At 41.1% G+C, this 13,904-nt stretch overlaps 1 protein-coding gene across 1 annotated transcript in view; it reads right to left on the bottom strand.

Moving 5' to 3' along the window:
* The window catches only part of ldlrad3 (low density lipoprotein receptor class A domain containing 3), a 93,192-nt gene that overhangs the window by 58,024 nt on the left and 21,264 nt on the right, over positions 1 to 13,904 (bottom strand). Inside the window, exon 2 of the mRNA XM_086207699.1 lies at positions 5,923 to 6,069. Coding sequence (XP_086063825.1) covers positions 5,923 to 6,069 — 147 coding nt within the window. The remainder of the gene's footprint in view (positions 1 to 5,922; positions 6,070 to 13,904) is intronic.

Raw genomic sequence — 13,904 nt, 5'->3', positions numbered from 1 at the left:
AACTGAAAATTTCCAAAAACAACATGGTAACATTAAAACATAGAAAATTTACAGAAACTGTTACTCATAGAAAGGGCTGATCAGCAACTTGATACGCTGATGATAACAGCATTACAAAAACTACAAAAACCTGTATGAAGCATCAAAAATTATCCAATGATCAGTAATAGTCAAGCAAAACTGTTACTATTTATTAGTGAGGGTAACTAAAATACTGATGCTTCTGCAGGTTCTTGAGATACCACACAACAAACACGTCCAGTGACTGAGGAAATAGCAGTTGCCGCAACATGTCTGCTTGTGTATTGGTGGAGACAGGAAAAACCAAGCCCTTTCTACGGTGACAGTTGTCGTGTGGTGTCTCGACAGCAGGACCCAAATGCAGACAATGGAGAGCAGGCCAGGTGGGGCTTGATTAAACTGTAGTTTATGAAGCATAACAAAACAAAAGCTAAACTGAGAAACTAAGCACTAAAACTACAAAAGGCACTGGGAAACAGGCTAGATAAATGGTGACGTGACATAATAATCTGACGAAATAACTCCAACAACCAAACTTAAAGAGGAACTTAATTTACCTTAATCAAATAGGTCAAGTGTTGTGAGGGCTAAAAACACTTCATGGGTCGATTGGTGGCAGTCTCGACCCCGCCCTGGTGGTTCTGGGCTGATATAGGGAAAATGGAACTTTGTACAGCAACCCTGCACACTCAGAGTCAGACAGTCTCGCGAAAATAGATCTCGCGAAATATTGAACTGCTTTACGGCACTACACACACACTCCCAGCTAGGTACCAACTAGCTCTAGCACAAAAACAACGTAGCAATGGAGTTATCACTCAAACACTCATCATGGAGCAGTCAGTGAAAAAGAAGCAAATGCAGCGAAAACTGATTTCGGAGGAACAGAGAAAGAGGAAACGGAGGAGTGACCAACAGCGATGCCAGACGCGAGTGAACATTTGATGGGCTTTTCACGAATGGCACTGACTGCAAGATGAAGAAGAAGCCTGCAAATCTGATGCCGACTAAGCAATTCATGATTAAGTCAAGTCAAGTCAGTTTTATTTATACAGCGCCAAATCACAACAAAGTTATCTCATGACACTTTACAGGTAGAGCAGGTCTAGTACCACACTCCTTCAATGAATCTACACCCAACAATTCTCCATGAGCAAGCACATCCTGCAACAGTGGCGACAAAAACCTTCCTTTTAACAGGCAGGAACGTCGAGCAGATCCAGGCTCAATGGGGACGGCCTTCTGCTTTGTCTGATCTTAGCAATGTTACCGTAAATGAAAGAAAGCAGTCCTAGAAATTTGCTTAATGTGGGAGTTAAAGGACAGATCCTGATCAAAGAGAACTCCTAGGTTCCTTACGATCGTGCTGGGGGCCAGGGTAATGCCATCCAGGGTACCTATCTCATTAGATAGGGTGTCTCTAAGATGTTTTGGGCCCAGGACAATGACTTCCATTTTATCAGAGTTTAATCAAAGGAAATTATGGGTCATCCAAGTTTTTATCTCCTTTAGACAGGCCTCCAGTTTAGTCAGCTTATTTGTTTCATGTGGATGCATTGATAAGTACATATAGCAGTGAAAATTAATTGAGTGTTTCCTAATAATGTGACCTAGAGGAAGCAGGTATCGGGTGAAGAGGATTGGTCCAAGCACAGAGCCTTGTGGAACACCATAACTGACTGTAGTGGTTTCCGAGGGTTTGTCATTAGTTAGTACAAACTAAGATCGACCTAGTAAAGATGACCTAAACCAATTTAGTGCAGTTCCTTTAATGCCAATGACATGTTCCAGTCTCTGTAGAAGGATATGGTGGTCAATGGTATCAAAAGCTGCACTAAGATCTAACAAGACCAGCACAGAGACCAGTCCCTCATTTGATGCTAGTAGGAGGTCATTGGTAACTTTGATTAGTGCTGTTTCTGTGCTATGATGAATCCTGAAACCTGACTGGAAATCCTCTAATAGGCTGTTGCTATGGAGAAAGTCACACAGCTGTTTAGCAACTGCTTTCTCCAGGATTTTGGAGGGAAAAGGAAGATTTGATATCAGTCTGTAGTTGGCCAAAACTTCTGGAGCCAGGGTTGCTTTTTTGAGAAGGGGTCTAATTACTGCCACTTTAAAGGACTGTGGGACGTAACCAGATAACAGCGACACACTGATCATGTCCAAGAGAGAGGTGCTAATGAGGGGTAGAGAGTCTTTGAGCAGCTTAGTTAGGATGGGGTCTAGAAGACAGGTGGGTGGTTTAGAGGAGGAAATTATTGTACTAAGCTCATGAAGGCTAACGGTAGAAAAACTATCAAAAGTGTATGTCTGGTCCTACAGCAGCCTCTAAGGCTTCTGAGGTTATAGGTGCCATGTTGTCAGCTGATGGCAGGAGGAGTTGAATTTTCTCTCTAATAAGGAGAATTTTGTCATTGAATAAGTCCATGAAATCTTTGCTACCCAGGGAAACAGGAATACTTGGTTCAATAGAGCTGTGGCTCTCTGTCAGTCTGGCTACAGTACTGAGGAGGAACCTGGGGTTGTTCTTCTGCTCCTCGATTAGTGCCAAGTAGTAGGCTGCTCTGGCCATACGAAGGGCTTTCTCATAACTTTTAAGACTATCTTGCCAGACTACATGTGACTCCTCCAGTTGGGAGGAGTGCCATATTCTCTCCAATTTCTGGGTTTTTTTGTTTAAGCTGTCTGGCTACAGAATTGTACCAAGGTGCTTGTTTCCTTGGATTTATAGATCTCTTTTTTAGTAGGGCAATAGAGTCCAAAGTTGTTCTTAAGGTGCCTGTTGCTCTATCGATAAAATGATCAATTTGGGAGCGACTAAGGTTGACAACAGTGTCCTCAGTTATAATAGGGCATGACACTGAATTTAGCGCCAATGGAATCGCTTCCTTAAATCTAGCTACAGCCTGATCAGACAAACATCTGGAAACTACAGTTTTCCTGAGTGGAGTGTAGTTGATTAGTGCAAATTCAAAAGTGATTAATTGGTGGTCTAAGAGAGTTCTGTGGAAATTCAACTCGATGTTCAGCTTCAATTAGGATGAGGACAAGGGTGTGGTTGTGATGGTGAGTTGGTTCATGCACAGACTTATGGAACCCAATTGAGTCTAGAAGAGAGAGAAATGCAGCACCCAGACTGTCGTTATCAACATCCACATGAATATTGAAGTCACCTACAAAAATAGCTTTATCTTTTTTCAGTTTTCCAGGCTGGATGAGACAAACTAAGAATCAGGCTTACAAATGAACTAAAACTTATTTGGCGTTTGGGATTTATTACTAAACGTCTGTCAAAAATGGCAGCAACTCCACCTCCTCAGCCAGAGCCTTGTGGGATATGAGTGGTAATGTGACTGGGAGAAGTGGATTAAGTTAGACTAACATACTCATCATCACACATCCAGGTTTCAGTGAGACAGAGCAGGTCAATACAATTGTCAGATATCAATTCATTCACTAATTCAGTTTTTGGTATCAGAGATCTGATATTTAATAGTCCACATCTAAATTTTATATTCTTCTGAGTTAATTTAGTAGTTGTGTTAATTTTGATTGTGTTTTTCTGATTGACTCCTCTACAAGAAGAATTGGAGTGAATAAACCGACATGGTCGGGGGACAGACACAGTCTCTATGGAGTTGTGGGTGGGTAACTGCCCTAATGGACGCGCAGAGAAGCGTGTAAGACGGCAGCTTTGCTTCCTGGTCTGAACTCTGGGTTGTCAGGGTTTTGGTTCTATTATAAACTGGGCGATATTTCTAGAGATGAGAGCAGCTCCGTCCAACGTGGGATGAATGCTGTCTCTCCTAATCAGACCAGGTCTCCCCAAGAAAGTTTTCCAGTTATCTATGAAACCCACTTGGTTTGCTGGACACCACCTGGACAGCCAGCGATTGAATGACGACATGCGGCTAAACATGTCGTCACTGGTCTGATTAGGCAGGGGTCCAGAGAAACGGTTATGATTACAACACATTGTGTAGATATTTCCTAAAGATAGCAATGGCATTGTCGTCATGCTTATATATCACAATATCCCCACTATGGCAGAAAAATGATCATTAAAAACTTCACTGTGCACATTATAAAATTACTTATCCATTTGTTTGCTGGCATGGTGTCATAATTTACTGTGATGTCAACGATGCCACACTGACTAACTAGACAAGGTAAAAATTGCACTTCATAACAAAAAGGTTGCTGACCCCTGTAATAAGCTTCTGTAAATGTGACGCTTCAAGCCTCCTTTATGAACAAATATATTAAAACTTTGCTTACTACGCGCATTTGAGCAGATAAGTAAATTAACGGGTGCGGTGCAAATTGTTTATGCTTTTGTTATGTTGGCCAATTACACTATGACACTAATCTGTAACAATGCTATAACAGTGGCCTGTCAACTTACAGAAAGAATACAACATAATGCACGGGTGTATGTTTTAAAAGGCTATAGAAAAATACATAGCTGTTTATTATCACCCACCCCAGACATGGCTCCAAGCTTTCACCGGCTTCAATAAATACTTAAAAAAAAAAAAAAAAAAACTTTTATTTAACCAGATATATAGACAAATGCAGACTGCTAATGAACAAGGTGGGCAGGGGAGGGTCGTCAATGAGTTTTTACTACGGTGTTGTCCAACATATACTCCAAGGCTGTAGGGGGAGCTCTGTGGTGAAAATGCATGCACAAACTGAGAAAACAGCAGAATTGGCTGATCTTGCTTAGTTCCACTTTAAATAAAACTCAACTAATGTCAAAACAATAAACAAGTGGGAGAACACAATGGCAGGGAAGGAGCTGATGGGGTGATAAGCACGAGGAGCAGAGCTGTGACTGACGAAGACTGTTTACAAATCAAGAACCAAGTGAAGTATTAAAAAAAGCCAGGAAACAGACAAAGACAGGAAGTGAAAAGCACAAAAAGATACAGAAGAGAGGAGCTTACAAAATAAAACAGGAACTGAGCAGAGTGAATGAAAACAGGGAGAAACATAAACAAAAAACACACTACTGAAGAACAACACATGAACTACCAAATTAAAATGTCACTGATAGTAACGAAAGAGTCCAAAACTTGCTGTCCAAAGCCAGGACCGGGACAGCAGCAAGGTTAGCTAGTGAACCAGTGAGCTAGTGTACCAAAATGAAGAGAGAACGTGTGAACCCCACCAGACCCAGACCTGTACATGTACATTTGATGTGTTGGTGAGTACATGCTAAAAATCCTTTCACAACCAAAGTCAAGTCCTGTGTTTTGCCTGCAAACTGATTAAAGTGAAGGGGTACAGCGGTTAACCTGAACTAACAACAGCTTTGCCCCAGGCTCTCAGGGTTGCTCTCACTCTAGTGACAACCCAAGCAACCCGCAGGGACTCACATCAACAAAGTTGATAGCCCATTTGGTTACTTGGTTTTTAATAGACGAAGGGGCGGGATGTCGCATTTTCAAATCATGACAAATCAGTGTCATAAACTCATGCACTCTTATGTCTCCCTCACGTTTCTGCCTTGCATGCAGTGTAGTTTGTGTGTAAGAAACCTGAAAAAATTCTATAATAACCACATTCCACCATGTTTTTTTTATAAATGCATGTTGCATTGCGCTCCTGCATACCTGTTTGTGGATGATTCTTAAGTTGATCCAGTATTAAAAGTGGCAAAGCAATCAAACATATATTTGGTAATTATTTCTTCATATGATAACATCATCTATTTTTTCACTGTGATTTATCTCTAGTTCTATGGATGTAGGGAATGTTGTATGGCTCTGCCACAATATAGGATAGTGAGAGGAGCTCGGATGGTAAGAAAACAGAACACAAACCTAAATAAGCTATCGGGTTTCATTTCTTTCAGGCGCATTGATGGGCTGAAAAAGGATCAAGTGGACTTACGGCAGCCTTTCTCGTCACTCTTGTCAAAGCAGTCGGGCAGTCCATCACACTGCCACCCTCCTGGGACACACTTCCCATCTCCACACATGAAGTTTCCAGGGATGTTGCACTCAGTGGTGAAGTTATTCCCTGGGAGCAGCTGGCTCTCTGATTAAACACAGAAGGAAAGGGTAAAAGAGAGGATGAACAAGGGAGAGGACAGGCTATTACAATCTGGCTCCATGAAGAAATCAAACAAGAAGAGGGATATTGCATTCTCATGATATTCATCACCACAGTCAAAATGGAAGACCGTTATTATCTTCAGTCACTAAAGATAGAAAAGTATTAAAGTCTGCACGATTAAAAAAGCCATATCGGCCTGTAGACAAATAAACACAGGACAATTTCATGAATACTAAAACAGAGGAGGTCATCCAGTGTTAACGGTCTCTAGGGCGTCAGTTTAGAGTCAGACAATATCATAATAAGTCAGATAAGGATACAAACAACAAAGACCACTCACTTACAAACAAGGCCCATATTTATTCTTTGAATGCTGATGCAGGGATAAAAAAACAAAAAAAGAAAACAGAAATAAAGCCATCCAGTCCACAGCGTGTGCTCTGAACTAGTTTGGGGCGTTTTCTACTTGATGCAGCTGAGCTGCACCATAATGGGCAAGAATGTGAAACATGGCCTTTTACTTGAGGTTTGACACTATGCAGTGAACACTTTAGCTCCTAAACAAAACTATAGGGCAGTAATGAGGAGTCTCACACAGACCAGTGACTTTTATACTACAGTGCTGAAACTGGGTTCAGCAGGTAGCCAACTTCATTACAGCTGCCCGACGCAGGAGCTGCACCTGCTACCAAGAGGTTTGGACCTTTAAGCCTTAAGTCACTTTCCAGCTTTCCTTATAAAAAAAACTCAACTTGTTAAAAGTAGTCATGTAGAAATAAGGGAAAAGGGTGCTACAGTGAGTATTTTTGTTTCATCAAGATTATCACTTTCACACTGGAATATGCTGGTTTATTTATCTTTCAAAAAATGAGACTACAGCTGGATTGGCCTCTATTTCTATCATCCAAAGGGAAATACATCTGAAATATTGTCACTTTCATGTTTTTATGTCTCTCTCTCTCTTTCTCTCTCTCTCTCTATATATATATAAATAAAAAAAATGTTGTATTGTTGTTTTTAGTTTTAGTGTCTGAGTCTATATTCAATTTTTTAAACTGCCCTATAATTCCATCCCTGTTGTAATCCGGAAGCCAAGGAATGCCAAAATCTCACTGTCGTGTTTTTTTTGTGCAATGACAATAAAGGAAGTCTAAGTCTCTAAGTCTAAAAGATGATAGCAGTCTTGGAACTGTTTTTTAGCATATATGATCAAATAATTATGGATCTGACTGAGAATTTAAATAAAAACCAACCTGGGATTGGTCAAGAGAAATAACTAGCAACTAACTACCTAACTAAATAGTATCAAAATATTATCGGAAGTCATTATTTATTTAATTATCATTAAACTGACTTTGATGTAGCTAATTAATAGATTTGGTCTCATTCAGATATAATGAACTGATCAATTAGAAGCTGATCATTTATCTCATCCATATCCAGCTTCTTTGAAAAAGATAAATTGTCCCCTTTTTCCACTTTTGTCCAACAAACCAGCACTAATGCAGCAGGTAAAATAAGTATGAACCCGTCACCATTTTTCTCTGTAAATATATTTCTAAAGGTGCTACTGACATGAAATATTCACCAGATGTCGATAACAATCCATGCAACCCACACATGCAAAAAAATTAAACCTTAGATGTCCATAAATTAAGTTATGTGTTAAAAAATTGGAATGACACAGGGAAAAAGTATTAAACACACAAAGAAATGGAGGCGCAAAAAAGGCACAGAAAGCCAAGACACCAGCTGAAATCTATCAGTAATTAGAAAGCAATCCTGCCCCTTGTCAGCGCAAATTAATATCCGCTGGTTCAGGTCCAAATGATGGCCTATAAAAAGGTGTCTCATTGCCCTGGTGTCACACAAGAAACATCTCATGATGGATAAAAGTAAAGAGCTCTCGCAAGGCCTTTGTAACCTTACTGTAGTAAACCATACTGATGGCATTGGTAACAGAAGGATTTCTAAACCTCTGAATGTTCCAGTGAGCACTGTGGGGGTAATAATTTGGAAGTGGAAACATTAGTTCACCATGAACAGGCCACAACCAGGTACTCCTGGCAAGATTTCTGACAGAGGAGTTGTCCAAGGACCACTTGTAGAGAGCCTCAGAAAGACCTGGAATTACCAGGTACAATTGTTTCAAAGACAACAGTAAGTACCGCACTCAACAGCCATGGCCTGTATACATGCTCACCATGCAAGAGTCCATTGCTGAAGGAAAAAGATGTTAAGCATTTGCTGCACAACATTTAGACAAGCCTGTGAAATCCTGGGAGCATACGGTCTGGTCAGCTGAGACTGACATTGAACTTTTTGGATGCCATGATACACACCATATTTTAGGGGTCAAATGGGACTGCACATCACCCCAAAAATACCATAAGAGTGACGTTTGGAAGTTGGAACATCATGGTGTGGGGCTGTTTTTCAGCATACAGCATTGGCAAACCTCTGAAGGAAGGATGAAAGGAAAAATGTACTGAGACAGTCTTGATAAAAAAATCTGCTGCAATCTACCAGGATGATGAAGATGAAACAAGGGTGGATATTTCAGTGAGATGATGATCCCAAATACACAACCAAGGAAACTCACTTGGTTTTAGAGAATGAAAATAAAGCTGCTAGAATCACCTGACTGGAACCCCATAGAAAATCTGGGAAAGAACTAGAAGATCAGAAGAGGCCCATGCAACCTTCAAGATTTGAAGACTGTGTGGAAGACTGGGCCCAAATCACCCCTGAGCAATGCAAGCAACTGGTTTCTCCTTACAGGAGGCATCTTGAAGCTGTTATTACCAACAAAGGATTTTGTGCAAAGTATTTAATATAATTGTGTTAAATACTCTCTCCTGTGTCAGTCCATTTTATTACACAATTTCTAAACATCTCAGGTTTTATTTCGTTGCATGGGTTGTTACGATATCTGGTGAGAATTTCGTGTCGAACACCTTTTTTTAGAAACATATTTACTGAGAAAATAGTGATGATCAATATATTTTACCTGCTGTATTTGTATGCGTTTACAAATCAAAGGGTACAATCCTATTGCTCTGAAAAGAAACTTGGTTTCCTTCAGATGAGATAGTTGATCTGTTACGTTTTGTTTTCTTTTTGTCATTATAAAACGAATAAATTGATTCACTGGTGCAAAAGAGAAAATATTTGATTTCTCTATTTAATCATTAGAGAGCAACATTCTTAACAAGGCTTTATTCATTACAGACAGCTCCAATTGCACTCAAATAAGAAACCTTTGTGAATTCATAACCAGAGCTCACAAGGTCTACACAGATGGTTGATATTCACTCAGTAAGAGTAGCAAGTTTTCAGTGTTCAGTTCAGTAACTGAAAGTAATCACCTGTGCATGTTACATCATCCTCCTGGACTTTTATCACCTTCTGTAAGGTCTGTATACATTCTCTCCTAAATGAGAAGCGCAACCTTTCTGATCCTCTGAGGGAATGACGCAAACCACTCTTTTGCCTTTTGAAATATAGAAAAAGGTTGAGCGAGAGATCAAGACAACAGCGTTTGTAAAAACAGTGACTAACTGAACGCCAGAGACATTATTTTTCAACCTGCCCAAAGCAAACTAAAGGCCTAAATTTTAATGTGAAAATGTAACAACTGCAAATGATTGGTTGGATTTGAGCTTCCACCAAGCTGTCGAGGAAGGGCATTTATTCACTGACAAACTAAGATCTGTTCAAACGATTGATAGATTAGCAGACAACAGCAACCATTAGAGTTTACTTATGTGCTAACAAAACATGCAAACAAAAGCAAAAGTTCCATTCAGATCAACAGGTCTACTTAAGTCATCTAAAACGACCACAGACTGACTGTTCAATAATCAGAGTTGCTTTGAGAGCGAGAGGACATAGAGCGGTCTGAGTGTTGTGTTTGAGAGGCAGCCAAAAAGAATGAAGAAGACAGAAGGTTGACAGGCAGCTCATCTTTTCCCACGAGTCTCTTCACTGCATTTTTACTGTCAATAACTAAAGTGCACAGTCGTTCTCTCCTCTCCATGTTTGGAGCCTCTCTGTTGGCATGCTTGACACACCTTCTTAAATTCTCTTGTCACTCCATCAATGGAGTATAAAGCTCGTCTTCTTACAGTGGTTTACAGTTGAGTAACAAACATGCCCACCTCATTACTAAATTACAAGCATCACTACATCGCTCATCACAGAATAATAACTCACTGCAGTACTCGTAGGGCACTGAAACCCTCTCCAGGCAACTCAGACTTTCAGTGGAAAGTCTGTGTCCAGGCATTCATTCAGTTCAAATGCCTGGACTGTTATGATGATCACAGCACAGATTGTACAGCACAAGTGGGTGTCTGAGAGCGAACTGGAGGCGGTGGGGCATGGATGACGTTGGAGGCCTGTGTGTCTTGCAGGGGAAGTTGGACCAATTACTCAGAGTAAATATTGACTGTACCATCCATGCCTTTGAACATCCATCCGCTACCTCCTACCATTTCACACCCACCACCATGCTCGTGTCCACTCAGACCTAAGCTGTTGACTCATGGAGCGTAGTCTCTCTAACATCAGCTGGATACTTTTTAAATTAGCATTTAAAATTTCTGCTTCTACTTTTTCTAAGAAGTTTCATTAGTTCACTCGAGGTGAGATCCTGCGGTCTCCAGCTATCAGCTCAGCTTGCTGCAGCTACATGTGGATACACACTGCACCTCTCTTACTTCACTTGTAATTTGCAAAAAAAAATTTAACTTCCTGCATAAACATGACTAATTTCCCAGTGGTTCTTAATAAAATTGAAATATTTTCAGGGGGCGAAAAAAAATTCTTAATAGAATCTCCTTATCCAATACTGAGTAATCAGTGACTTGCAATGTGAGCATGACTATTTCTTTCTCTTTAAAAAAAAAATATTTTGGACTTTTTCTCCCACATTTTCCTCTCCTCAATTGAACATCACCCGTTCACCCTACAAAGTCATCCTGATCTTTGCTCTGCCCACTCTGCCAATCTGGGGAGCACTGCAGACTTACTCACTCCATCACATATTGAATTGTCAGCTGCACCACCTGGAAGAGCTACTCGTGTGACACTGACTCAGAAAATAATTGAGCATATTAAGGTATTAAAATGTAACTATTTGAGAATAATCACTTGAATCACTCCACGTGATCACGAAATGGAAACCTGCAAGAGTGATGCTATCCTTGTAACAAACACCCACACACCAGTGGAGACAAGTCCACTGCAAAATACCCATATCCAGTTTTGCTGCCAAATGTCACTAAGAGCTCTGGACGGGGGGGCTATTGCTGGAACCAAATACTCCAGCAAGAAGGAGAGCTTCTCCTTGAATTCGCCTTGCTACACCAAACCACAGGCATTTGTCTGCAGTTGCTGGATTTGGTCTTACCCCCTGCTGCTTCAGTGCCCGCACTGTTACTACACTGCTGGAGGCCCAGGTCACACTGCTGGGCCAGCTGGACAGAAGCCCCACAACTGTGTCTAAACAAACAGACTGTCTGACACTGCTGCAGCATAAATCACTGGCTCTCTAAAAGGAGTATGGACAAGAGGAATGAAAACAAAATGTGCTGGTGCCCCTAAGCTTTTCAGTAAGGAGTGCTACTAGTGAGGGAAAAGGGAGGCAGACAACAGCTAGACAAGAGTTGCACTGAACAATTACGTGAGGAATACTACAGGGGCAATAAAAAGAAGTAGAGAGGTGGACAGAAACATCATTTTCTGTCCTCACACTCCTGGTAATGGCTGCTCTAAGCAAGTTTTATCCCCTTGTGCTCCGAGCTTGAAAGGTCAGCTATATAAATCTATATCTGAAATGACTATTGGCGTGACGCTTACTGCTTTAACCCCATTTTTCTCAACAGGCTTTGATATCTGACCTGCATTGATTGGCTGCGGGTGAAAGGTTGAGCCTCTGATCGAAACGGCACTAAAAATCAATTGGGGTGTCAGTGTATACTGCACGAGCTTCAACAGGAGTGAAACTACCACCCAAACTATGGTAGAAGAATGGTGATAAAAGGGTGCTGTTGAGCTTTCAGGGGGGAGACAATTTGGTCCTCAATAATACACCTTGCTATGTGAACAGTCTCAAGAGAATTTAAGTGTAATTCTTTTGGAAGCTGAAAAAAGACCAAGTTAAGTTACATTACGGCCTGACATCAAGGCAACAGCTGTTTGTGTTGGAGAGGAAGGGAGGCGAGAATCAATACTGCCTAGCTCTGAATAAAAACTAACTGTTTTAGGTTCAAAGAGAGAAATATATTTTTCAATTACACACCAATCTTAATGGGTGAGCAACACTAGCAGGCTCTGCAGCACGGCGGGGGGTGGAGGTGTTTTGGCTGTCGCTTTCATTGTGTGTTAATGTAGCAGAGAGAGAACTTCCCAGGGAGAAGGAAAAATCCTCCATCCTGTTCCCTCAGCTCACTGAACCATCCAGCAAAAAAAGCACAAGTGTATAGAAACTGGTCTGCATCAATTAAAGACACCCTACAGAAAGACACACACGCCAGGCAGCATGAGCTCAGAGCAACAGAGCAAGAAAAGCCTTAATGGGGGAGAGATTTAGAAAAGGGTAGCCATGCGTGGAGACAGACAGCAAACTGAATAATATGATACACGCTAGGACACCGCTTTCTTTTCAACCCTCACCAGCCGCTAACACACACACACACATGGAAACTGTGCGGGGAAGTATGTTTGGGGAGGGGCTCTGTTCTTCACTTAATTTAGTGAGTCCTGAAGGCATTGGCTGATGACCCGGAGTTTGAATTATTATATCAAAGTCCTTCCAGGCCAGTCTTGCCACTCTGGTAAAGCCTCTGGCCAATTATTTTGGGCTAACAAGACAAACAAAGGTTCATGAATTTATGAATTCAGAGGTTTTTCCTTGTTTAGTAAGATGCTGTGTATGCGTACACACTCTTTATTGGTCGAAATGGGATGGCTAGAAATGAGCATTGGATGCGGGCAGTTTCAATTTCAATTTAATAGGTACCGTAGTGGCAGGTGATGGTGAGAGCCCTCTCAGGCATTAAAGCAGAGCAGCCGTCTGTGGTTGGCGCAACTTTCTCAATTGTGGGTAACTTTTCCAACAGCTCCTGCCTTCGTTCTTCGTATTAAGTTTCAAAAAGTCTGGTGATTGTGTGTGTGTGTGTGTGTGTGATGCGATTAAAATTCCATATGCTGGTGCGATTAAATTGACCAGGAATCAAAACCTTTTGCCCTCAATGTTGCTTATCTGCAGGATATCCTCCTAAATAAATAAATTTGCAGATCCTTTGGGTAACTTTCTCTGCCCATTTAGCATCGCAACTCAGCTGTGTTAACACTGTGGTGATTCCATGTTTAGACGAGGGCCATGCATCAACATTAACCAGGGACGGGACTGTTGAAACTTTGCCATGAACTCTTCAAGTTTGCGTTCGAAGCAGCGGCTAGCAGGGAGCACATTATTTTTGTTTCTTCCTGTCTCTCCTGTAATGAGTTAAACATTGCTCCCTTATAATCAGATGTACGATCGCTCCAAAATAGTGAAATTACACTACACATCAACGGCCTCCTTTTGATCAATGAGATTTTAAGTGATCCAGTATTACTATCAGTTAGTAGTTCACGTGGTACCAAGGAACCAGGAACAGGTAGTGTCTTGCTTAAGTGCTCGTGGTGATTTAGGTCAACATTGTCCAAAACTTAGACCTAACTTGCCATTTGCTGTCATCCTTTCAATTAATATGATGGAAGACGTAGAATTAGAACTAAATCCAAGTAACGTGTTGCGTCTGTCTCCT

Source organism: Aulostomus chinensis, chromosome 7, assembly GCF_037954235.1.
Source record: "Aulostomus chinensis isolate RoL2024-O1b breed Wild chromosome 7, RoL_Achi_v1.0, whole genome shotgun sequence".
Classification (NCBI taxonomy): domain Eukaryota; kingdom Metazoa; phylum Chordata; class Actinopteri; order Syngnathiformes; family Aulostomidae; genus Aulostomus; species Aulostomus chinensis.
The sequence above is the reverse complement of the archived record's forward strand: the minus strand, read 5'-3'. Positions and strand labels throughout refer to the sequence as shown.